This window comes from Pogona vitticeps, chromosome 5 (genome assembly GCF_051106095.1).
Source record: "Pogona vitticeps strain Pit_001003342236 chromosome 5, PviZW2.1, whole genome shotgun sequence".
Classification (NCBI taxonomy): Eukaryota; Metazoa; Chordata; class Lepidosauria; order Squamata; family Agamidae; genus Pogona; species Pogona vitticeps.
The window spans coordinates 17,166,884-17,194,168 of NC_135787.1; the positions used below are offsets into that span (position 1 = coordinate 17,166,884).

A 27,285-nucleotide genomic window follows, 5' to 3' on the forward strand; every position below is an offset into this window, starting at 1 on the left:
CTCTTAATAGGTGCATTCAGTCTAAATTTCTGGGTTTGCGGGAAAATGAATGGTTTTAACAGTTCCCAGATTTGAAAGTGTTGACTAATTAGTGGTCTTATTAACAAAATCTTCATTGACATCTGTGAGCCATTGGTGAGAATTGAGAATCAAGCTGGAGAATTGCCAGACTAGATATTTTTTTTCTTTTTCCTCTGCTGACATTTGCATGGTGTTGGCATTAAAGGCTAATGTCAGAGATGATTGGCCTTAAATTATGAAGGAATGATTGCTTTTTATGATAGCCAATAACTTCTCCAACTTATTTTTCCTATTTTTAACCAAATGAGAGGGTAGTGCAATTATCCCAAATCTGAAGCACTTAAAAAACTGTGTCCGTGTATACGTGTATGTTCTCTTTTCCAACTCATCCACTGCACAGTCTATTTTAATTCTCAATCAATTATCAAAAGTTCAAGGAGGTAGAAGTGCAGTATCTACATGTTGTTTGCATCTTGGTGTTTTCATTTATTTTATACTAAATTTTGGATTAAATCGGATTCAATTCTGTTGGGAAATTTTGCTGGCACAAGTGTAATTGCTTAAGTCTCAGTAGTGAATTGCCATTACTTCATGGGACCTAGTTCTCATTCCTAGCCACACACCATGTCACAGGACTAGCATGCAGCTAAAAAATACAAGTAGCAATGCATTAATTAACCACAGTTCCTCCTGAGCTTTAAAGAATTACCCTTACGCCAGAGTAATTTCCCAATAGGATTCTAGCCTATATGTCTGCGTTTCTTTATGCTGCAACATTTAGTTAAGGCTATTGTCCTGTGCTGCAGGGTCAGAAGACCAGCAGTCGTAAGATCGAATCCACATGATGGAGTGAGTGCCCGTCGCTTGTCCCAGCTCCCGCCAACCTAGCAGTTCGAAAGCATACGAAATGCAAAACGCGAGTAGATAAATAGGGACCACCTTGGTGGGAAGGTAACAGCGTTCCGTGTCTAAGTCACACTGGCCATGTGACCACGGAAGATTGTCTTTGGACAAAATGCTGGCTCTATGGCTTGGAAACAGGGATGAGCACCACCCTGTAGAGTCGAACACGACTGGACAAAAAATGTCAAGGGGGAACCTTTACCTTTATTGTCCTGAGCCAGGACGTATCTGGATGCCAGGTTTTCCTGGATTTGCAGCGGGATCTGGAGGATCATTTCTTCTGGATTTGCAGAAGGTTATACCACAACCAGCCCCCAAGAGAGACAAAAATGGAAAAAGCAAAAATGGAAGTAAGTGGAAGACCACCTCCAGTTTTGTAAACATTGTTTTGAACTTCAGAGAGGTGGGTGTGGGACCTCCACAGGTTAAAACAAAAACCACTACTCCTGTAAGCTTCACTGATCCCTCACAGCAGCAGTGGGTTTCACAAAAATAGCTTGGAGGAACATGTATGATTTGGATAATACAGAAGTCATCCCTCTATGCAGGGCTTTGATATTGCACAGTTTTTCATTTTGTTTGTGTTTTGACCTTTAAGTCCATCATTACCATGAGCCTTAATTTTGTGCCTCATAGAGTAGATTGCTTCAAATAATAATATGAGGAATTCAGAGGCTTGGGGATGGAAAGTCAGTCTGTATGGAACTCTTTGATCTTCACTTCTTGGAACCCCCTAGATCCCTCTGTGGATCAGAACTTAACTGTTGGAGTTTTCACACTCTGAATGTTTAGAATCTTAGAATTTTGGACCAACGTGCAAACCTTTTGTGATGGGAGTGGACTCACAAAACCTCTTATTGACCAATACCAAAGGCAGGAGTGTTCTGTCCTGTATTCAACAGGCTTCAGAGAAGTATTTCTGTGACTTGTGGTCAGCTGAAAAATATCTGTTTCAGCAACATTGATGCAATCCTTGGTTTATATGGGCATCAGTCTCATTGCGATGTTTGTCAGTAAGGTAATTTATAAATCATCAGTGCAGTTGAGCAAAAGACACATATGTCATTTGTTGAGTAAGACGTATGAGAATCATTGCCTGCATATATGCCCTTTGCATATCTGTTGTGTCATACCACAAGTATGCCTGGCATAGAAAGAAGAAAAGTAATCAGTTGTGCCTTCATCTATATTTTCCTACCTATCCAGAAGTGTCTTTGTATGTGTGTGTCGATTTACCAGCTTCTCTGTGCCATTCGCCAACTGTCTCTTGAGAAAACATTTAATTAAGCAGTGCGATGCAGAGGAGTTTGTGTTCAGCTGGAGGATAATCACAATCACAGTAGCATGATATAGTATAGCAAAGCCCCAAAGTTCATTTTCTTTTTTCCTTTGCTTTTAGGAAAGCACATTTATGATTTGGAAACAGGTACAACGGGATGAATAAATGTGTCTTCTTGCTATCCCTGTGTTGACTGGGCTCCAAGTCTGTAGAGCAAATGAATTGCAACAGTGCCACTTACTGGCAGAGCAAGGTGAAGATAGTCAAGATGGAGTTGGGTCTCCTAAGGCCAGGTCACCACAACTGAGACAGAGTAAGGTTCAGTTACAGCATGCAGAGTAGGAGCTGGAGAAGACAGGGCAGAAGCAATCAGGACTTTGCAAGAAATCCAGTGGTACAGTAGAATTGGTATCCATGGAATCAGTATCTGTGTTTTCAGTTATCTGCGATTTACCACAGCTTTAAATACAACATACAAAGGGGTGGGCCTTGTAACCTTTGTCTCACTTCGTTGTACTGTATGTTGTATATAGGATTCACTACAGTTGTGGTTTCAGGCATTCGTGGTAAATCATTGAATGGATCCCTGTGGATACAGGGGTTCTACTATCATCTTCACCTGTGGAAGGGAGCTGTTGTTCCAGTAAAATGAGTGAGGCTTCTAAGGTCTTCTGAAGCCTTCCAGCCTAGTAATGTCATTTGCCTCTACTCCTCTGGTGAGGTTGACGTCTTCTCTGGATGTGAATCTTCTAAAGCTGAAGAGTTTGGTAAAGCAAGTGATGGCCTGGAAGGAATTGTAGGATCCCTTCCACGTTCTCAGCTCATTTTTATGATTATTCACTGGATATTTGTTAGGAGACAGGGGGCAATGATGAATAGTTCCAGAAGAGGATAGGGAAAGCCCATGCTGTCACATAGTTTCTGCCCCCCGATTCATGCAGTGTATGGAGAGGGTCATGTTTACTCCCTGTCGTCACTGATCTACATTTTGCTAATAAACTTTATATTATGTGGCTGGATAACACCAAAGCAAGGATGATTAATAAGGAATTTCTTATGAGTCTTTTCTTAATTTTCAAATGCAATGTTTTAGAAAATTGATCAGGTAAAAACACCCAGTATTTGTTTTTCATGTTATATCAAAAGTGACACCATAAGGCTTGAGGGGATTTGTTTTCATATTGTTGAAAAGGGCACATTCTTTTTTCATTTTTTCTTAGTATGGGATGAGAGTAATAAACAAAGCCTTATGGAATTCAGAGGAAAATCTAATTTGTTCATGAGATGATTACAATACCGTGCTTCAGACAAAAGAAGGAGAAGAAGGGAGAGAAAAAAAGGAAAAAGCTTTAGTGTTATTCACTTATGACTACACAAATTTGAAGCTATGGCGAGATATATTCCATGAGAAAACATCTTAATGCTACAGGGCTTTATACCTAGGACGGCTTTTCACATCTTGTTTGCTTTTATATGTGTTGAACTCAATGTCCCATCATCCCCAGCCACCAGGTACTTAAGTCATATCCAACACTGCAACTTACATGTATGCATGCTTAAACCATATAATGAGAGAAAGTGAGTTTTTTCAAATATACCTGCAAGTCCTTTTGACTATCTTCATCATCAGTGAGTCTTGGAGTGGTAGTCCAAAAATGTAACTTTTCCATATTTTGATGGTATGTACAGTAGAGTGGTGCCTCGCTTAACGACGTTAATTCATTCCAGAGAAATCACTGTAGAGCGAAAACGTCGTAAAGCGAAAAAAACCCATTGAAACCCATTAAAACCCAGTTAATGTGTTCCAGTGGGCTAAAATCTCACCGTCCAGCGAAGATCCTCCATACGGCGGCTATTTTCGGTGCCTGTATAGTGAGGAATCCATCCCTAAGCACAGCGGGGAGCCATTTTGAGCACCCGGTGGCCATTTTGAAAACCCGACGATCAGCTGTTTTGATCGTCGTAATGCGAAGAATCGGTTCCCGAAGCAGGGAACCGATCTTCGCAAAGCGAAAAAACCCATTTAAAACATCGTTTTGCAATCGCAATTGCGATCGCAAAAACATAGTCATGAAGTGGATTCGTCATAATGCGGGGTAATTGTTAAGCAGGGCACGACTGTATAAAGGTAACCTTCAGGAAGTGAGGAAAAATGAGGAGCTAGTCAGAAAAAAAAGAAGTGGGAACTAGAGATAGGGGTATTTGTATTCATATACGAATAGAAATATCCCCACACAGGTGGAAATAACTAGGGTCCAGCCCATTGGACTGCCCACTCATGAGTTTGCCACTGCCTCTGGCTCTGCAAAGCCTTCCTATCACTCAGTTCTCCCCAATGGATTAGCCACTCTGCAACCTAGCAGAGAGGCTTGTCATCCTGCCTCCTGCCAGGAGTGGGTAATCGATTGTGGACAATCACATAATAGGAAGGCTCTGTAGAGCCAGCAGCAACGGCAAAAACCTTTATTATTTCCACCTGTGCAGGAATATTCACCTTCATATACGAATACTCCCATCTCTAGTGGGAAACCTTGTGGATCTCATAAACATGGCCAAATACATAGGGATTGAAAACCCAACTTTGAAGTGCTATGTGATATGTACTTAATCCTCACTACCTAGATGTCAGTTTTTCTTTCTCCCCTATGCATTTTCTTAAAATCTGAAGTTCTTTTCACTTAAGTAAGGAAAAGTAACAAATTTGGAAATATATTTAATCAAAAACTTAGCCCAACAGAATTTCTACCAATGTCTCTTGTAGCCTGGAATGTGCATCTATTAAGGTTGAAAAGATAATAGCTTTCCTAGGGGCACCCAATGAATTTCTAGCTAAACTAAATAGAAGGCTTGAACTGACTTGCCTTAGTCACTACCTTCTATACCTTCAACATTTGCATGCTGCCTCCCACTCATGAAGTCCCAGAGTGGTTCAGAAGCCTCACAGCTATTGTCTGCGGAACAGCAATTTAAGGAAAAGATCAACCCAGGCTTCAGAGTATAATAAGAATTTGAATTTGGGTTTCCTGTTGCTAGTATATGAATCACACTAACAAATGGATGTGGGCCTTCCACTTATTAATCAGCCACAGGTTGCTTTTTCATCATTTTTCACTGGAGCATATCCACTAGAGGGTAGTTTATGGGTCCATCTCATCTTGTTCTGTTGTCCTTCACTCCTCCTTTGATGCAATCAAATCTAGAAACAGAAATGACATGTCTCATTAGGCAACAATGAGCTTGCCTTATTCCCAGAGCCTGTTGTGTTGTTTATCTTTCCCTTTTACAGTGTGTGTTGGTGTAAGTATATTACAAATTTAGGGGGGGGAGGGGGGGGACCCTGGACAACAGAGAAAGAGGCACTGATGGGAAGCGTTCTTTCCAATGATCCAGCTGGCACTTTTAGGTTGCAAATTTATATTGCATAGATAGATCAATATCTGCAGTCCAAAAGCGCTATTTGGTTATAAATGCAAAAAGCATCCAGTATTTTTGGAATGACATTCATATTCATGACCAAATGACACGGAAAAACTTGGAGGGACAGAAAGAGAAGAAGGAGATGAAAAATGCCTTTTTGCTTGCCAGCAGCATTTGGTAGGGCTTTCATAATAAATTGAGATAACAATACTTTGTGGAAATTGAAGAATTTCAGTGTGTGTATTAACATGTAAGAGGAATTTGCTGCTCTGTAATCATATTAAAAGCCTTGGCTGAGCAACAGCGAAAGTGGTTAGAATAAAAGTGTGACTAGTGTGTTGCTGTTGATAACAAATACCTTCATCTCTAAGGCCCTACATTTCTCCTCTCAAATAAGCCAGATAAAAGCTTATTAGCACTAATTCTGAGCAGCCACCTATGTTGATGTAAACATCTGTGTGGTACATTACCTTGCCTTTTCGTCATACTAAAATGCATAGGGCCATTTGTCCACAGCTTTTTTACAGAGTCTGGCAAACAGTTACTCCTAAAGGAAACTGAAAGCCAAAATTCATGCTACTATTAGTGAATCTTGATTCCAGATAAATTGCTTACAGGTGTGAAAGTGTCAGTGGGTGATTTTTTTACTTTGAATTTTATTTATTTATTTATTTATTCAATTTCTACCCCGCCCCTCTAGACAACGTCTACTGAATGGTTGATCTCTTTATGCACTAGTAGTATTCCCTTTCAAAACCACTCCACATCTTCAGGAACTCAAGGGCCTATCACTCTTTTTGGGAAAAGGAGGAAACAACCAGATCTTGGGGGGAAATGATTACTAGTGTTTGTTGCTTGTAAATAATTCATTTTTCAAAATAGTTAATTCAGTACTGTCAAGTCAAAATCAAAGTACAGCGGTACCTTGACTTGAGAACGTCCCTACATACGAACAATTCGAGTTAAGAATGGCTCCGTTCACAAAAAGTTGCTTCAACTTGAGAACGGAGCCTCGACTTAAGAACCAAAAATAAAAAAAGAAAGAAAAGAAAAGAAAAAAACCCCTGCCCTTTTGTTGACCTAGGTTCACCTTAGGTCAAAAGAAGAAGAAAAAATTCACCCCCTAGTGGTAGATACGGATTAATCAGCTTTGCATTAGTTCCTGTGAGAACTAATGCTTTGACTTAAGAACAGCGCCTCGACTTAAGAATGAAAAACAGCAGATACGGATTAAATGGTTTTCAGTGCATTCCTATGGGAAATGGTGCTTCAACTTAAGAATGTTTCAACTTAAGAACACAGTCCCAATATGGATTAAGTTCTTAAATCGAGGTACCACTATATAGCTATCCTAATAGGGCTTTCAAACTGAGATATTAAGGGAGCGGTTTTACCAGTTCTACTCCCCCAGTGAGTTCCCATGGCCAAGCCAGGATTCAAACCCTGGTCTCCAGAGTCCTAATCCAGTGGTGTGTCTACTACACTACCTTTTTGCAATAATTAAGGCTTAAATAATTAGCTATGGGGCCAGAGGTTGGAAGTTCAATTCCCTACTATGCCTCTTGTGAGTACAGCAGCTTGTGTGGCCTTGGTCAAGCCGCACAGTCCCAAAGTACCCCAAGAAAAATGAAATAGTAAACTACTTTGAGTATTCTCTACCTGGGAAAGCCTGAAAAGCGTAACCATAATTTCATAGTTTAACTATATGTTTTAAGTAACATGATACTTACAGGACTCTGACATTACTAAATGGTACAGGAGGAAGGCCATATGCTTCAATGCTGGCTCAACTGGTGTCTTGTGCTTTCCCTACCACTCCATGAGCCTAGCAGGGCTTTGGATAAGATGGTTCCACTTCCAGGTCTTGCTACTCTATAGCATTACTCTGCTATTGACTTGGTTCACTCAGCTTTATGATTTTCTGGAATAGTTAAAAAAGGTGTAAAAAATATGTCTGTTTTTCCTGACCCAGGTTGCTCCTCTTAAAACAGAAGGTCATCCCATCAAAGGTTTCTAGTTCATATTGAAGGAACTGTTTACAGACAAAAGGCAGTGTAGTGCAGCAGACTTTTGCAAACTAATGCTGCTGGCTGAGTCTCCATACAATTGATATCTTTTTGCAGCTCTTCTAATCTGTTTGCTCAGTTGGTTATGTGGTATTGCTCTATCTCCTGAAACTGCCAAATTCTGTGGCCTTCTTCTTGCGTATCTTTGAGTGAGGCTGAGAATATAAGACTCCTGATAGTTTGTCAGACTATTTGATATATTTTCTCCATCCATTTGCCCTTCTTTTCTTGTGATGAATTTCTTCCTGTTGGCATGTTTTAGGGTTAAGACAAGGGAATGGGAAAATTCTGTGTATTCCTGGTTCAATGCCTCCTACAATCTGCTCATGCAATATGAAACAATACAAAACAACTCAATACTTTTAACCCATTAAAACTTATGTACATTAAAACCAACAACAGCCCCTTAAAGCAATTATCCACAATCTCCAAAGGATGTTGGTCCCACAGGAATTCAGTCGGACCTCTTGCAGCAAGACATTTTTCATCACTAGGTAATAGAGCCTGGACCTCAGGAGAAAACAGGAAGGGGAATTTTGTTTATTGAGAATTAAATACTTGAGATTAACTGGTGAGATATGGTGTAAGGAGAATAAAATATTGCTAATTTCTATCATAGCAGTGATAAAGTTTTCCTCTCTTGGAGCACATCTGCTAGAATTGACAGCCACTTTCTCTTGTCTGGCTGTCCATAACTCAAATGTTAGCCTCTAGTGGTGACCCATTAAGAATGAGACATTGAATGAGCTGGCACGAGACAGGAGCTGTATGGATTGGAAGGAGCACAGCCATGAAAGCTGATGAGAAAAAAGCAAGTGATTAGCAAGGTGTTTTAAGCCCATTCATTGAGGAGATCTGTCTTCTAGTTTTCTTATATCAGGCAGCACTATGCAGAAGTACACATTTAAAGGGAGCATCTGGGGGGAGGTCATCCCTGCCTTTGCACATTACTAAATAAATGAGAGAGAGAGAGAGAGAGGATCAGGAACAAAAAAGGAACGTAGCCTATAAAGTACATGAATAGTTGCAGACATTATACATAAAAAGAATTTTGTGTGAAGAAAGAAAGATTCAGGGAGAAAGCCTATTAACTGCAAAGGATTAAAAAAAAGTGTGGATAACCTTGTATTTCAGCAGGAGATTGAGAATTCAGGATCCATTAAGAGACAGGCTCTTTGAAGAAAACTCGAGAGAAGCCAAATAACTGTCTCTATTAATTATTTGTTGAGCACAGATGTTGCAGTTCATGCTGGCTAGACATGTAACCATTTGCTGTCCTAAGTTTCTATAAATAGCTCTTGTACACTAAGCAAATGAGAATGTGAGGTTGAACCGGGGGCCTTCTGCAAGCCAATAGAAATCACAGACACATTATTGAACCATGCTGTGCAGTTCTGTTTCAGAGGGCGAAGCGCGCAAATCAAATTGAGACAAGGGCTGGGATTCAGGTATAGGCTGCTGATGTCACGAAGCCACCATTCAGCCTCTCAAAAAGATCTCATTGTAGTACGTTCCATCAGTGTAGGCAATTCATGGTTCTTTAGATGTTGTTGGGCTGCTAGCCTTAGCCATCATGGCCTGCAGGGACGAATCACAGCTGTCGTCCAACAACATCTGGAAGGTCTCAACCTGGGGCACAGAATGGGCCTTTTACATAGTTCTCCACGGAGATGGAAATATCTCTTAGTACAGACTGCAAGTCCCTCAATACCCCGAGAAGAACGCCAGCAGTCATAATGGCTCAAGTGCTCAGAGGATTGCAATCCAAAATCAGGGTTCACTTCTTCTATCTTTGAAATAAAGAGAGCCATGTCGTCATTACACAATACAATTACAGAAGTAGGTGATCCCTTCACAGACTACTAAAGAAATAACACTGTCTACTAGCTTTTCTGGATCAGGGTCCACTTCATCAGGCTTACACCGATGTCTTATTGTTATTGCAAAGAACTTGGAGTCCCCAAAGTTCATGGTACATGGATTTTGGCAGGCGTTTATCTTAGATTTCAATTAGGAATTAATACAGGCTGCATTGAAGTTGTGGCTTTAAAAGTTACAGGTGAGGAAGCTGCTGACTGGATATCACACCCCAGTGTTTCAAACAAAGCAGTGCAGGCATTGTGTCTATACCTTTCCACTTGACCTTCCTTTGAAACTACAAGTTTCTTATTTGGCTGGCGAACAGGGTAACACAAAATCCCACAGTTCTTAAGAATTGAGCTTTCAGAAACTACCCTGTTGCTAAAAGAGTTAGGAATTGAAGACAAGAGTTAGGAATGGAAGACAAAGACAGAGGTGGAGAAAAAAGTGACAGAAACATAAGATTATTCTGTTTCAGCAGAGGTACTGGACTTGTGTAACTCTGCTACTAGGAATGCAAATAATTTGCTTCCCTTCTCCCCATGCATCACCTTTTCTCCTCATTCTCTCCTTATATATGTCCACTTGGTGAAAATGTAAAGTAACTGGCAAACTGTTATGATACAATATTTATATCATATACTTTCTGTTTATCATGGGGAGACATTTGACTTAGTTTGGAAAATGTACGTTTCAAGTCCACAGTAGATGATTTCCTTTCAGAACCACTTTATTTACTGAGTACCGTTGCCACTGAGATGACTGCAGAGGTTGTCTCTTCTTCCAGAAGGCACAGTGGGGAATCAAACTCCAAGTGCTCCAGCTTACTGAGCTATCTGCTTGCATTGCAAGGAATCACATAATAAAGGCAATCATGCAAGCAACTTTCATGTTTTGCCAGCCCTCTGTTACACATCTGAATAGCAGGCATCTTTCAGTCTCGAGAGACTATGGTAACCTGCTCTGTATGGAGGTCTTGGAACAGCGTCTAGTGTGGCTGAGGAGGCCAATTTGAGAGTAACAATCCCTTCCACACTAAAGACAAATACAATCTGTCCCCTGTCCAGCTCCCTGATTTTGCTGCTTTCAGAACTGCCTCTTTGCCTCAGCCTGCGGTACAAGTGTATCTTCAAATTGGGAGAGGCCATGATGCACCACCTGCCTCCAGCCTGAATGCTCAGACGTCAAGGTTTCCCATCTGTTGAGGTCCATTCCTAAGGCCTTTAGATCCCACTTGCAGATGTCCTTGTATTGCAGCTGTGGTCTCCCTCTGGGGCAATTTCCCTGCATTAATTCTCCATACAGGAGATCTTTTGGAATCTGACCATCAGCCATTCTCATGACATGCCCAAGCCAACGTAGACGTAGCTGTTTAAGTAATGTATACATGCTAAATCTTCCAGCTCATTCTAGGACTACTCTGTTTGGAACTTTGTCCTGGCAGGTGATACCAAAAATGTGTCAGAGACAACGCATATGCAATGTGTTCAGCTTTCTCTCCTGCCGTATACAAAGGGTCCAGGACTCACTGTAGTACAGGAGTGTGCTCAGGACACAGGATCTATAGACCTGGATCTTGGTATATGTCATCAGTTTCTTATTGAGCCATACTCTCTTTGCGAGTCTAGAGAACATGGTAGCTGCTTTGCTGATGTGTTTATCCAGCTTGACATCTAGGGAGAGAGTGTCAGAGATCATTGAGCCAAGGTACCCAAAGTCATAAACAACCTCCAATTCTTGCATGGAGATAGTAATAGAAGGAGGTGAGTCCACACCCTGGCCCATGACTTCTGTTTTCTTCATCTGAATACACAACTGAAAACATGATCTGGCCATGTCTGGCCAGATTCTGCTGTGTGGTTTCACAGTTTCAACATGGTTTCAACATGATTCTAGCCATGGAGGTTAGAGTCACCAGTGGCTTCTAGTCAGAGTGGCTATATATCACTTATTGTGTCTGGTGTACAGCATGCCTCTGAATATCAGTTACAATTCAGTGATATTTTTCTCTATTCAGTTTTTCAGATTTTCAGTTTTTATCTACCCTATTTCAATCATCTATCTTCATATTTTAAAAAATCTGCATGTATGCTTACTTGTGCACTTCTTGAAGTACTTATTGGAGCACAAACACTTCCACACTTCTTATGATAAATTTTTCAAAACTTGTTATCTCTCATAGTATGAAATAATTTTGGGGGCACTGTTTAAAAAATAGCATACTGATAATTTTTTGCATATTTTTTATGAACTGGAGCAGAACATATGGGAAAGTGTGGATTCCATAGTACAATTACATTCCGATTTATGCTTTGGTTTGCAGTATGCAAGCAAGGTAAATTCACATAAAAATGCAAACTGAACAAATTCTCTCTGTCCCTCAGCAGTTCCCAAACTTGTGTCCCCAGGTGTTCCTCGGCAGCAACCCCAAGAAATCCTGCTAGTGGAGAACCGTTCTGGGATTTTATTTACTTATTTATCTAAAATATGTTTACCCCACCTTTCTCCTTTAAAGGATCCAAGGCAGCTTGCATAATTAAGTGGATAATATTTAGTTTAAGCTCAAGAATAACTAGGGACCCTGGGTTTGGAACCAATCATGGATGAGCAAACAGCAGCCTGCAACTCTTACGTAGCACTCCAGGGTCCACAGTATAACTTTCCAGTCACTCCTCAATTGCCCTCATGCCCTTTTTTGTGATTTACCAAGTAAAGGCAATTTGCCATGCATAAATATCTTGCGTCCCTCCAATCTATACTTAAGCCTTTTTAAAAAAAATTAGAAATGAGCAGCATCCTGTTTCTAAGAAAACTATTTATTTTATTTATTTATTTATTCGATTTTTACCCCGCCCCTCTAGACAACGTCTACTCGAACAAACTAGAACAAATCCTATGAGGTGAACATGTTCAAACTACAAATTACACACTGGGAGCCTCTGGGAAACACTTGAGGGCCAACAGTTCGGGAATGGGTCAGTATGGCCCTCTAAAGTCCGAAAAGGGGGTACAAAAATGGCTCCGTCATTGCCTCATGTTTGCTTCTTCTTTCAAATAATTGATCCCATTGTATGTCATACTGTGCCAATTGAAAGCCCACATTGTGATCACAAAATATATTCTGGTGTCCCAAAATGTTAAGCTACAGATTTTGAAGATGGTCAGAATTGCTAATCCAGTTTTGACATTCTCCTTTAACAGTGGCAGACTCCATATAAAATTGGCTTCCGCCAGTGTCACTCTAAATTTGACCAGCTGCATTGTTAAGTATTGTTTCTGTAAGTGCATTAGCTTTACTTAAATTAGATCTCATTACCAGAGCATTTTGCAGCACAATTAATCTGCTATTATACACCTTGAATGAGAGCATTGGCTTTACAAATATTATGGATGCCAATTCATTCTAATCATGTATGGCCGCCAGCCACTAGCAAAGGCCAGTCACAGTAGTCATGTTCTAGGCACCCTGTGAAAAGATTAGTATATTTAACATCATATTTGCTAGTGATACACACACAATAAAGGCAAATTTACAAATTCCATGTAAGGCTGAAGAAATAATTTGAGCTGATGGGGAAGATGTGTACTGGAAGCATTTCTAAAGCTGTAAGGCATTCTTTCAGGCTGCTTTCTTTAAAATAAAGTTCTTCACATTGATGTGCAGGACTGTTCTTTCTGAAATCCAGGACTTTCAGTTCTTTCCATATTCAAGCCACCTTGTATCTTAGCCAAGATCTCCCCAGTAGCATCTGTGAGCACCAGCTATTTTGCATTGCTTTTATTTCCTCACTTTAACCATCTCAATTCCTTTAGGCTCCATGACTTCTGAAGTCCTTCAAGACCAGCTACACAGACCTTGTATAGCCAGTAGTCCACTGGTACCAGCTATGGCTTGCGCTCTGAGACAGGCTGCTCATGAGATCCAGTTCAGGGGAAAGTATATGAGGAAAAACAAAAGGGCTGTACAGATGAGAACGGAAACAAAACCAAATAAGACAATAAGTTTCACGGCCACAATAGATGATTGAATAAACCTCCAGAAGAGGATGTTAGGTCAAAAGTAAACTATTAGATATCCATCTCCACATATTCCCCTCGAAAAAAAAATTAAGTTCATGGCACCTAACAATAAACAGAAAATGTGCAAGCTAAGAACATTAATAGATTATACAGAAAAATCAAACAGCATCATAGCCAATTACAAACAATTCACACAGAGAGACACATATACGACCTTTTTGATAGCAGGGGTCACTCTGCTGATACCGTTGTTGGGAAAATGCTATGGATTTCATTATAGCAATGAATTTACTTGCTTGTTTTCATTCATTCATTCATTCATTCATTCATTCATACCCTGCCCATCTAGACTGCAGTCTACTCTGGGTGGCTAACAATAATGCATAAAAGTAAAAACAATATAATAAAATAAAAACAGCAATAATAATATAATTCAAAATGGCGAAAGTAAATAGGTGATGAAAGGAAGAAAAGCCTGCCTAAAGATCCAGGTCTTTCAAGTTTGCTCTTGAAAACACCCAATGAGGAAGCCAGACAGATCTCTGCAGGCAGACTCTTCCAATCGAGAGATGAGGGGCCACTGCCGAGAAGGCCCGATTTCTTGTTCTTTCTCTTGGGTCCTCCCTCAGCTGCTCATCTTGACTAGAACGAGTGATTCAGCTATGAGGCGTTCTGCTAGATATCGAGGTCCTAAACCGTTTAGGGCTTTATATGTCTTAATTAACACCTTGAAATCAATGTGGGAACAAATGGGCAGCCAATGCAAGGCAACCAGAGTTGGGGAAATATGTTGATATTTTCTCACCCCAGTGAGTCTGACCACCGCATTCTGCACTATTTGAAGCTTCGGCATCAATCTCAAAGGTAGCCCCATGTAGTCTAATCCCAAGTAGTCTAATCCCAAGATTAAAAATTCATGGACCAGAGTGGTGAGCGCCCCAACATCAAGATAGCAATGCAGCTGGGGAATACACCACAGATGGAAATAGGTAGAGCGGACCACTGACAGTACCTGGGTTTCCATGGTGAGCGCCAGATCCAGATGGAACCTCAGCTGAGAACATCACTCTTTGCAGTGAGAGTCACTCCCCCAAAAGAGAGAGAGTTTCCCAAACCACCGATGGCAGGGCCACCCACCCTCAGGACCTCCATCTTGTCCGGATTCAGCCTCAGTCCATTCTCCTGCATCCACTGCAGTACAGCCTCCAGGCAGCGCTAAAGGGACTGAATGCACTCACATTCTGATGCTAACATATAAAGCCCTGTCTTGTAAACCTACCAAATCTGCTTCAGAGGACAATAGATACAAGAAAAAATATGAGCACCCAGGTTGTCTCATATGATCATTCTCAAAAAAATTTTTTTGCCATGGCTATAAGCACAATATGAAATAAATATAGGCCAAAGCAAGATAGCACGAATCACATAACAAACCTTATAAGATGTCTGAAGAATTGTTTCCAGTCTGTAGCCCTCTTTAAATATTCCAGGACTTCCCAGGGGATATATGGCCTCTGTTGAGAATGGATGTTCTAGATCAGGGGTCCCCAACCTTGGGTCACCGGATGTTCTTGGACTACAACTCCCAGAAATCCTGGCCAGCACAGCTAGGTTTGAAGGCTTCTGGGAGTTGCAGTCCAAGATGATCTGGGAACCCAAGGTTGGGAACCACTGCTCTAGATTATCTGGAGCCAAGTCATATAGAGCTTTGTAGTTCATAACCTTGATAGTTCAGTGGGTTGGAAGAGGGATTCAGAGTTCTCTTTTGTACTGTGCCTTCCAGGAGAACAGCAAGGCTGTGTGGCCTTGGGCAAGGTGCATGGTTCAAGAGTGCAATACACAGAATCTTCAAAGTCAAAAGAAGCTGTTTGGACTGATTAGCTCAGTTGGTTGCGGCAGCGTCATAACAATTTGCTGGAGCATGTGTTCTTCACTTGGCTTGGAAAGTTTGAAAAGTATTTCAGATAAGAGGCCACCTGACTATCTTTAAGTTAGACAAAAAGCAGACTAAAGCTTTAGACATCAGTCCGAGCGCTGTTCACAACTAGCGTAGATCCAGTGAATCAGTGGGATTCAACAGTTGGTTCACTGGGCTATAACACTATCTGGAAGTAGCAAATAAATTCAGACTATTGAATTTAATAGAACTTATCCCGGCCTTAAAGGGTATAGTATTTCAACCTTTAAAAAGCACAGCAGGGTAAAAATCCTATGCTGCTGCTCTAGCAGTGATGAGAACAGACCATGTCAAGTTTACATTCAAGACACAGGCAAGTACACAGTCAGAGCTAGGTAGGAGGCCAAGTTATAAGACAACAGTACAGAATGAAGAAGCCAGAGGTAGAAAAAGGAGAACTACTTTTAAAAGAACAGTAATATTGTAGATGGGAGCTCAATGCCCTGAATGCATTGGCTCCAAGGAATGAGGTTCTTTCCAATAAGAATGTATGATAAATCACCAATTAATACATATTTGTGATGGAAGTAATATCATTGTTTTAAAATAACTGAAGCAGGCATATTTAGCCTTCTAGGACCAAGCTGCTGAGTGCTTAAAATCTAGAGTTAAATCCCTGTAAATCTGTCCCGTCAACCATGTTGGTGCTGAATTAGGATTGCCATCTCTTTGTTCTGAGAGGCACTTTATGGCAACATCTGTATGACAGGCAGGTATCACATGATCGTTTCCATGCTGAGAATAGCTGCAGTTGTAGAATTTGCCTGGGAGGAAATTTTATTTCTGTTCATTTCGAAGATCCATATTGAGGACAGAGAGAATTTGAGAGTGTTCTCTCTCTCTTTTTTAGAGAGAATATAGGAGAAAATAAAATTATTATTTCTTTCCAATCCCTGATAATACCTGCACAATGTTGGAAGCATTTAAAATGAAAGCACAAGTGGCTGCTTTTGGCTTTCAACAGATGTATTTCTCGAAAGATGCTTTGAATGGTGAGTCCCTTGCCTTTTTGCAGCAGGAGATGATTAAAGACCATCATCAGTGTGAGCTGATGTGCCTAGGTATTTAGCAGGCACGTCTCTTGCTCAGTGGAAGTTCATAGCAATGAGCAATCTGTTTACAACAGGCATAAATTATTTTCCCCGTCTAGGAAAAACAGGAGCAGAAGAAGTGCACCTGAGACTGTAATGCAATTCTCCATGTGCTTTCCTTCTGTTCCTGAGCAGATCAAGAGAAAGACGTTTGCTACTCATTCAAAATTCCCATCTATTTGTACTTTCAAAAGGGATTCACTTTCTCTGAAGAGTGGAGCGGGTTTTAAGAAACCTGCCTGATACTCCTAAATGCAGTTGGATATGCTACAAAACTCTCACAGGTTAAAGCAGAAGTGTTCAAGTGTTCACCTTATTTTGTATGCACGAGCACTAATACTGAAATCCCAGGCATGCTTTCGTTCGTTCGTTTAGTCGTGTCCGACTCTTCGTGACCCCATGGACCAGAGCACGCCAGGCCCTCCTATCTTCCACTGCCTCCTGGAGTTGTGTCAAATTCATGTTGGTTACTTTGCAGACACTGTCCAGCCATCTCATCCTCGGTCGTCCCCTTCTTCTCTTGCCGTCACACCTTCCTAACATCAAGGTTTTTTCCAAGGAGTCTTCTCTTCTCATGAGATGGCCAAAGTACTGGAGCCTCAGCTTCAGGATCTGTCCTTCCAGTGAGCACTCAGGATTGATTTCCTTCAAAATAGATAGGTTTGTTCTCCTTGCAGTCCAGGGGACTCTCAAGAGCCTCCTCCAGCACCACAATTCAAAGGCATCAATTCTTCGGCGGTCTGCTTTCTTTATGATCCAGCTTTCACTTCCATACATCACAACAGGAAAAACCATAGCTTTGACTATTCGGACTTTTGTTGGCAATGTGATGTCTCTTCTTTTCAAGATGCTGTCAAGATTTGTCATCGCTTTCCTCCCAAGAAGCAGGCGTCTTTTAATTTCGTGGCTGCTTACTTCTGAGTAAACCTCCACAGAATTGGTCCATGTGGCTGCAAGGAGCTTTGTAGCTTCACATATGTATCCTCACTATGATTTATTTCTGCAAACCACTACATACACACTTTTAATTGTTTTATTTTGCAGGGGAGGGAATGGCGATTCCCAGTTGGATCGGAAATCTAAATAAGGCAACTTTCTTCCTATGAAAAATGACTATACAGAGATTACAATCCTTTGTTTTCTTTTCTTTTTTTTAAAGATGAGAAGAAAAATAGCCTGGAGACTGAGCAAATTAACAAAAATATATTAGTATTAATCAGCTGGTGTAATAAAAATGCAAAATGAAACACGGTGGAAAATATGTCATACAATATTGTACTAAATTTATTGCAGTAGTATCCTTTTCTGGATGCTTGTTGAAATGTGCAATGATTAGAATTTGCTGTATTTTGTGTAAATGTGTATACACACCCATCTTTGTATATTATTAGATGTGAAGATGATACCCATCCACCGAGAAAGTATAAAGCAGAGATGGAGAATGGTCCAGGTGTAATTAGACAGCATATTCCATCAGGCCAAACCAGCTTGGCCAATGGTGAGGGATTATGGTAGCTGCATTGCAACATATGGTAGACCACATGTTCCCCATCTCTGATTGAATGCATCCGTAGAAAGATTGAAGCAAATAAGTGAATGTGAAGTTTGCTCTTCAGCGTAGCAAGTTTATGGAGTTTGACATTCAAGGAGGTCATTCTGAGCATAGTTTCAGTGCTTTGTTGCTGTATGATAAAGAACATGAATTCAAATGCTGAAGTATTGGTGAGAAGCACGGTATTCATTTCTGAGATTTTTCTTAAAATAATAGTTCTTATGACTCAAAATATTCTAGAAGTAGCACATTTTGTTCTATATGGACCTGCAGATATGGAATGCATTGAGTTCTTCCATGCATATAAATTAAAATATATTTTATGTGTTTATTTACTTTTCATACTTTTATAAACTATATGACCCTGTCAATATATATATTGCTCAAATCTTATACGCAGGGCAATTCCACAGCCATAGCAATGTTAAGGAAGTAATATATATATATTACTTCCTTAACATTGCTATGGCTGTGGAATTGTCCTGCATATAAGATTTGAGCTTGCATGCAATAATGAACCGAACCTGCTGTTCAATGTTAAACATGTAGATGTATAAAAGGAAAGTGGATAGAGCTATGTGTTTTTCATTCTTTGACTTACTGCATTAAAGCAAGGGTTCACAACAACTACAGATCCAGAGATGGTGCTGTTCCTAGCTAGGAGCACATGGAACATATGGAGCTGAGAAAATTCCATTCTTCTGCAGATGATTTTCTTGCCCATAATAAAATAAGTAATGAGTGCTTTCAAATCATCTTGTCCTTTGCCAAAAAAAAAAAAAAAAAAAAAAAAAAAAAAAAAGTGATGGAGGATTTATACACAGGTCACAAATCAATACATATTTGTGATGGAAGCGATTTCATTATTTTAAAATAACTGAAATAGACACATTTCTCCTTCTATGTCCAAGGCGCTGCATGTTTAAACACTTATTTTTTTTCAGGAACAAGTAAAAAAGCACAACTACTAAAGGATATTCATCTGCCCAAATTTTACAGCACATATGCAATTGGAAGCAGCAGTCCATTACATGTGTAGTTGCCTGCAGTGAATCTTGAAGAACTGGTCAGCTGCCCATGTTGATGGCCAAGCATAAATTGGGCATAGAAAACCTTACTGACTGTGCAATTACTTTGACAGTTTGCACTGCTTCCCCAGTCTGGCTCCTGACTCCATTAGAAAGCCAACATAAACATTTCATCCTCTGCTTATTTCTCACTGGGGTAATGCGTCAAAATTATAGGCTTAATCATTATTAATTCCTTTGATATTTATCAATTGCACTAACATTAATCTTGATAAACACCTCTGGAATTAATGTGGATGTCATTAGTATAGCACTTCAAGATTTTCTACTGCTGCTCAGCCTTCATTAACTGGACCATTAGTTACAAGGTGTTACTTTTTGCATAAACAACTCCATGTTTCCCGTGTTGATGCTTTGGTTTTGTGCGTCTATGTATCTCAGCCCTCGGCTTGTGTCTAATTATGGTACGATGGGTCCCGCTGGGACCTATCATGCAGTTGTCCCGTATGCATGTGGCAGCAGTGAGTGTGGGCTATTTTGGGGCAGAAATCTGAAGCAGTCTCTCACTTTGACCTGCAACCTGCTTGCCTAGTCTCAACACATGTGCTGTGTGGGAAAGAGAAGAAATTGGGCACCAAATCAATCTCATAGTGGACCCAAGAGGAGCCACTAGACAGTCTGTTCTAGCAACATGAAAAATGCTCTTAATGGAACACTAAAGAGGCAGTGAGGGTTGAGAATGGAGAGCTACTTTGAAGAATAAAATAATAACACTCAATTGCTTTTTGTTCAACTCTATAAAGTCAGACCAATGGTCAATACCGCTCACTTATCAATTCTGATTGATAATGATTGTCAGGGAGCTTGAGCAGAGGTAGTTTCCAGGCATATTGCATTCCTTCTGTTAACTCAGAGGTGGGCATGTTGCCTTCTCTATGTTGTTGGACTGCAGGTTCCATAATCCTTGATCATTGGATATCATAAGCTGTATGGAAGTAGCAGTCTAACACTGAGGAGTGGGCAGATGTCCTTCACTACGGTGTTACCTGAATGTGCCACCACTGAGTTCAGTCCACAACTGAGTTACCTGAAACATGTTTATTACAAATACAATACTTAGAACTCATTGGGAAACTCTTATAATACCTTCACGTAAAAGCTTTATTGTGGTATCTTGTTTAATACACTGAATATGTAAATATTTCCCTCTCCCACCTATGAATGTATACAGTGGTTTGCCTCTTGAAGCTCCTCTTGGTTAGCCTGTCCCACACATGCTCAGTCTTAAAACAAAGCAACTTTCCCCCCTTTTGAATGGGCTTTTTTTGAGGATCAATATTTCAGCCCCTGCAGCCTGGATTCTTTCTAAATTTTTAAAAAAGTGTGAGACCAACCAATTTCTTTCAAGATAAGCATGACTGATGTTTTAAATTTATGTGATCTGTTTTAAATGTGGGGATGTTTAAGGTCACCTATTTCTGAATGAGGAGTTAAAACAGTTTTACATTTAAAAAATCATAACTTGAAAACTCTTTACCTAAACTTTCCCATATTTGTTACATAGCAAGAGCAGACTGTCTGCTAAAACTGTGCCATATTTGGTGCTAATCTGAATTCTAGTTTAAAGGTTATATGATTTTCTTTGGGCAGCCCCATTATTAGAATTTCCTTATAGAATGTTGATTTCCTCTGCCAACACAAGATCATTATTGCTGCACTCTATAGATCTTAACTACCAATTAATACAATGCCACTTCCGAAAAGCTCAGGCTACCCAAATAATTTCTTCCAGATCAATTGTTTATTTCATCTGATGGGATTACACTTATAACTGATGAATTGCCCTCTATTGAAGATCAAGGTCTAGATCAAATGTGCTGCCTCTGATCTCCTTCATTGCATTAGAACAATTCTGTTCATGACTCTTTCCATGCAAATATTCATGTAGAATTCTATTCCTTCGAAAGCTGACATCCAGTCTGAGCCATTATTCCGTTAAAAGCTTTCTGCATGTAATGTGTGGCATCCCATTCCCACAGTGTACACGCTGGACTTTGAGAAATATTTATCTCTCCAGGAACTCTGTTTAATTTTATACTGGATTTGATTACTGTAGTAATGTCCACAAGGAGTCCCTAGAAGGCTGAATTTATAGATGTAGCTCCTTCTCTGGCTCTGACTTGCTTCCAGGCTGTGCGGGGATGGGTAGTCTTAGAGCTCTCGTTGGCAGTAATAGGATTGGCAATTTTGAGCAAGCCTCGTGGTTTGCATGGCACCATCTAAGCTTTTAGAGTGGAGTGTTTTTAGAAGATAGAAAGTTATTAAATTTATAGAAATACTCTTGCCTCTCTTCCCTTGGCTGAAACTGTTGGATGGCAGTCTTTAAGATTTGTTTCAGCAACAGATTGGGGTGGTGGTGCAGGGAGACATTCTCTCTGTATGTCTGCGGATCTCTCTCTTCTTGTCATCTTGAATATCTTTGTGCTTTTTTTCAGCCTGTGATCTTATGAACCATGGCATCCTGGCTCTTGTCAGCTCCATTGGCTGTACGTCAGCGGGATCCCTCCAGTCTTTGGCAGACGCTATGCACATTCCTCACCTCTTCATCCAGCGGTCAACAGCTGGGACTCCAAGGAGTGGCTGTGGGACCACCAGGAGCAGCAGAAATGATGACTACACACTCTTTGTCCGACCACCTGTCTACATTAATGATGTCATCTTGAGAGTGGTCACAGAATATGCCTGGCAGAAATTCATTATTTTCTATGACAGTGAATATGGTAAGCATTTATTTTGTCTGTGCATGTGAATGTGCATATGCATGTTTGTGTGTGTGTGTGTGTGTGTGTGTGTGAGGAGTAATTGTTATTGTCAAATGCAAATAATACTATTAAATGCAATTGCATTAAGATCCTTAAAATCTTCCACTAGATTACACTTCTATCTAAGCATTTTATGACAGTATTAGCATTTCATATGTTCCTGAGACTCTTTCTTAAAAAAAACACACAACCACTATTCCTGAAAGCCATCAACTTTTATGGCCTTGCTAGATCATTTGTCCGATAAATGTTAAATTGAATTGCTAAGGGTATTTTTCTTATATTACACTAAGGGGACATTGTAGCCACTTTAACTTTTCATTTGTCACATCACATATAGATGTTTGGGTAGGAGAAAATGTGGAAGAAAATTTGGGGGGGAAAAGCTAAACAACTTCCCAGCCAATCCAGATGTTTTGCATTCATGTTAAATGCCATGGCAATGGAAAGCTGATAAAATAACAACCTAACCCTCCCTTATCTGATATCTTGTCAGCATTTATGAACTCTCATTATGCCATTATGAGGAAATAGATAGGGCTGATTTAGAGGGTGGCATAAATTACTTCTGCCTTTTAAATGAATTTGCATAGTAAGTGGGCAAAATATTTAAAATGGGTATTGGAAGTGAACAGATTTCTTGGAAGACTGGTTCTCTTTGACCGATCGGACAGATATTGCACAATATGCTTCCAAAGATGAGAGGAGTTCATCCAGCAAAGCCAAAGACTGAGCTTCAAGAGCTATCAGCAATGACTGGTGGCTGCCAGTCTCATTCCTCTAATACAGTTTAAATATGGTATTTATATATCCCACAGTCTGAAGGGACAGGCAGAATTTGCTTTATATTAAATATGTTTTATTATTTATTTTATAATTCTGTTTATTTTAATAATAATAATAATAATAATAATAATAATAATAATAATAATAATAATAATAATAATAATAATAATAATAATAATAATAATAATAATAATAATATAATTTATTGTCATTGTAAGTATATACACAGTATACCATACAACGAAATTCACAGACACCCAGAGACCAGACACATGCACACACATAACATTCCCCAAACACTCCCCACCCACTAGAAGTCCCCCACTAAAAATACAAACATCTACACCTCAGGCCAAGTAACACAGTCCAACTAATTATTCACTACTGGTGGTCTTTAAGCTCATTATTAATTGCAATTATAGCTCTAGGATAAAAACTATTTAGAAAACGTGTGGTCCGAGTCTTAATTGTTCTATATCTTCTGCCAGACGGTAACAGTTCAAAAAAGTTATAAGCAGGATGGGAAGAGTCTCTCAGGATGCTGTGTGACTTCCTCAGACAGCAGGATGTGAAGTTGTCATCCAGGGTTGGTAGCTGGAGCCCGTTGATATTCTGGGCAATTTTAATGGTTCTCTGTAGAGCCTTTTTGTCCGCTACAGAGCTACTCCCAAACCATGCCAGAATGCCATAAGTTAGGACACTCTCAATGGTGCTACGGTAGTAGGACAGAAGTAAATGCTGTGATAAATTTAACTTCCCGAGCATTCTCAGGGAATACAGCCTCTTCTGTGCCTTCTTTATTAGCATGTTGACATTTATAGTCCATGAGAGGTCCTCTGAGATGTAAGTACCCAGAAATTTAAAACTACCAACTCTCTCCACTTCCTCACCGTTTATGTACAGTGGTAAATGTACATTTCTCTTCCTCCTAAAATCAATTATGAGTTCTTTAGTTTTTTTGATGTTAAGTGTGAGATGATTTTCTTTACACCATAGTATCAATCTTTGTACTTCCTTTCTATAAGCAGACTCATTGTTCTTATTTATGAGTCCCACCACTGTCGTATCATCCGCAAATTTAATAACTGCATTGGTGTTATATAGTGGGGTGCAATCATGTGTGTACAGGGAATAGAGGAAGGGACTTAGCACGCAGCCCTGGGGAGCTCCTGTACTTAGTACCAGGGTAGAAGAATGGTGGGATCCCATCCTTACTGACTGTGGCCTATCTGTCAGAAAATCCTTTATCCACATGCAGATCTCCTGAGGTAATCCCAGGTTGATCATTTTTATTTTATTCATATTATTATTTTATTACATACTACCAAAGTTAATAACAGACAACTGAATTAAAGCTGAGATATGAAACAGTGTCTGAAATTCTGCACAACAGGAATGACAGCAATAGCAGACTTCTGCTGTTTAAAGGCTTCCTGTTGCAATTTTTGGAATGTTCAATGACTTATGAAACAAGGGTCTGTGCCAAAAAGGAGAGCCTTGGTAGCATGTATGGAATTGGGAGTGGTCAAAGAAGAGAAAAATCCACCAAGGGTTGAATATGGCACATGGCCTGATATAGCCCCTCCTCTTACAGCCATAAAAATAAGAACTACAGCAAGAGAGCTCACAAAAATACATGAAAATAGCATCATTAACATAATCCAACCATACCCTTTAGTACATAGCATCAACACCTATAATCTTGGATGGAACTCAGCAGGAGAACCTCTAGAAATGTCTTTAAGATCATGGTGCCATAAATAAAAAGGCCCTGTTCCTTCTACTCCTTTTCTCCACTTATGAAGGCTGAAGGGAAACCACAGAGCAAGATTCAGATATTGACCAGAGTGCATGCCTGGGGTAAAAAGGCCATTCAGATTGCCAAGAATAGCCAGTTCTGAGTTTTGAAAATGGTCATTACTGAATGGTTTCAAATCTCTTAAGATTTTCAGATAGTCTTCTGTGACCTCTTTTGCTTTTGTGGATTTGGGGACTGTGAGAAGTAATATGTAGATTAACTTGAAGTTAAGTCTTTATCAGAAGCAAAACTTTGAAAAGTTACTTTTGGGATAAAATCTCCCACATTAATCATGCTGATTGCTGGGGCTTGAAAAATGCACTCGTCCACTCGTCTGTGACGAGTGAAAAATGCTGCTGGATGAGTCACAGCTCCCTCCCTGCCTGCCTCCTTCCCCTCCGCCTGTCTCTCTCGCTCTCTCTAATCCTGCAGTCCTCCCCTCCCGCTCCCATTGCAAAAGGAAAAATGTCCTCTACTCGTGAGAAGAACGTTTGAGCATCATATAGTGATATAGCTCTGCAGCAGAATGTAGAGTATTCCCATGTTGGAGAATATGGAGATTCCCTGCTCCCAATTTCAACCGAACGAGGACACATCCTGTGGTGGGAGGGAACTGTGGCTCCTTAAGAGGCTGGGTGCTTTTACTTTCAGTTTTATTTTTGCTGGAGACATTCAAAATGAAGGCATTCAAAATACAAGCTTCATAACCCCACAGGCACGCAGGTACTAAAGCAACCCAAGTCTGAGGGTATATATCAGTGATTCCCAGTCCCAATAAATTGCAAGGCTATAGTCCAGTCATGCTGACTGGTGAAATTTTTGACTCACTGGTGAGACATTCTAAAATTTTTCAAGCCCTACTGATTGCAATATTCTGGAAACCATACTACAAAGAGTCATTTTTTTCCAAGCTCTGGTCACATATGTAAGTTCTGGAAAGTGATGAGGACTTGGTTGCAGTAATATTTGAAAAAAAAATGTGATGCTTTTTCTGTGAACCCTTTTGGCTCTTACTATCCATTTAGTGGTTTCTAGCATTATCTTACTGACAGAAAGCAGCAATGACCTGAAACAGCTTTCAAGTAGTGGCAAAGCAGGACTGCAGTTGAATATGAAGACAAAAATGATGGGTACTGGAGAACTACACAATGTTAATGTTGACAATAAAGGAACTGAATTAGCGAAAGATTTTGTATACTTTGGCTCAGCCTTCAATCCAAATGGAGATTGCAGCCAAGAAATCAAAAGAAGTCTGAGACTTAGAAGGGCAGCAGTGAAGAAATTCAAATATACATTCAAATGTATGGATGTGTCACTGGAAACTGAGGTCAAGATAATCTACACTCTTTTATTCCCAATCACCATGTATGCGTGTGAAAGCTGGACTGTAAAGAAAGCTGACAGGAAAAAGATTGATTAATTTGAAATGTAGTGCTAGAGCAGAGTTTTGGCCTGCCAGAAAGATGAACAAGTGGATCCTAGAGCAAATCAATCCTGAACTATCTATTGAGGCAAAAATGATGAATCTGGAGCTTTTCTACTTTGGGCATATCATGTGAAGGCAATATTCTCTGAAAAAGACATTAATGCTAGGAAAGGTTGAAGGGAACAGGAAAAGAAGAACGCCAAATATAAGATGACATGACAGTGATTCCTTAAAGGAAGTCATAGGCTTGAGTTTACAAGAGCTGAGAAGGATTCTTGAAGTTAGGACATGTTGGCAATATCTCATTCATAGGCTTGCCATATGTTGGAGGTGACTTGACAGCAAATAACAACAATATTATCTGAAATCCATATACCTGTCCGGAAAGGACACACACACACACACACACCACACACACACACACACACACACACACACACACACACACACACACACACACACACACACACAGAGAGAGAGAGAGAGAGAGACAGACAGACAGACAGACAGACAGACAGACAGACAGAGTGCATTTTGCTGCTGAATTCTTACCAAATCTGTATGCTATCAGTAGTGTTTTAGCACACAAATGGGCATATGTGTTTGTGAGTGAGGCAGTGCAACATATACTCCTCATAATTAACCAGTTTCTTTGAACATGAGCTCAGCAAACTGAGCTTATATGAGGAAATACATGCTGTCATGTCAACAAAGAACAAGCAACCTACCCATATATACCAAACGATTCCAAACCTGTTCTGTCAAACCAACCAGCTAGTATCATTTGAAAAGCCTATGGGGTTCTACATTTTAATTTTGCAAGAGCTTCACATGGAGATGGAATGATAACTACCCTGAAAATAAATAAATACTTTCCAAGGTGGACGGATGGATAACGTCATTGGCCAACTCCTAACACAAGAGAAAGTAGCCAAGTGAAGTCCCCATGTCAGCCTGTATGGCCCATCAATGTCATTCCAGCCAAGGATGACTGGACACTGGTTCCCTAAGAGCCTGTCAGGCAGATGAAACTTCCTATCTCACATAGCCAGGAAAAGAGCTGTAGTGAAATAGCTCTTGAAATGCTTCTCATCTGATGGCTGCCGTTTTGCTGCATCAAACTTTGGGAAATCAATGGAAATAAAAACAGTCTTAATGTTGAATAACCCTGCATTTTGCTCAATAAAGGCTAAATACTAAACAATTGCTTAAGCTAGAACTATATGAGTTTAAGAATGAAAATAGTAACCTCTACTCAA

At 40.0% G+C, this 27,285-nt stretch overlaps 1 protein-coding gene across 5 annotated transcripts in view; it reads left to right on the plus strand.

Annotated features, from left to right (window-relative positions):
• GRID2 (glutamate ionotropic receptor delta type subunit 2) overlaps positions 1 to 27,285 on the plus strand; it is a 963,252-nt gene that overhangs the window by 509,831 nt on the left and 426,136 nt on the right. For all 5 annotated transcript variants that reach the window (XR_012087806.2, XM_073001950.2, XM_078394565.1 and 2 more), the window contains exon 3: positions 21,690 to 21,974. Coding sequence is in view for 4 of the 5 variants with exons in the window: in XM_073001950.2 (XP_072858051.2) it covers positions 21,690 to 21,974 (285 nt within the window). In the remaining variant the exon portion in view is untranslated. The remainder of the gene's footprint in view (positions 1 to 21,689; positions 21,975 to 27,285) is intronic.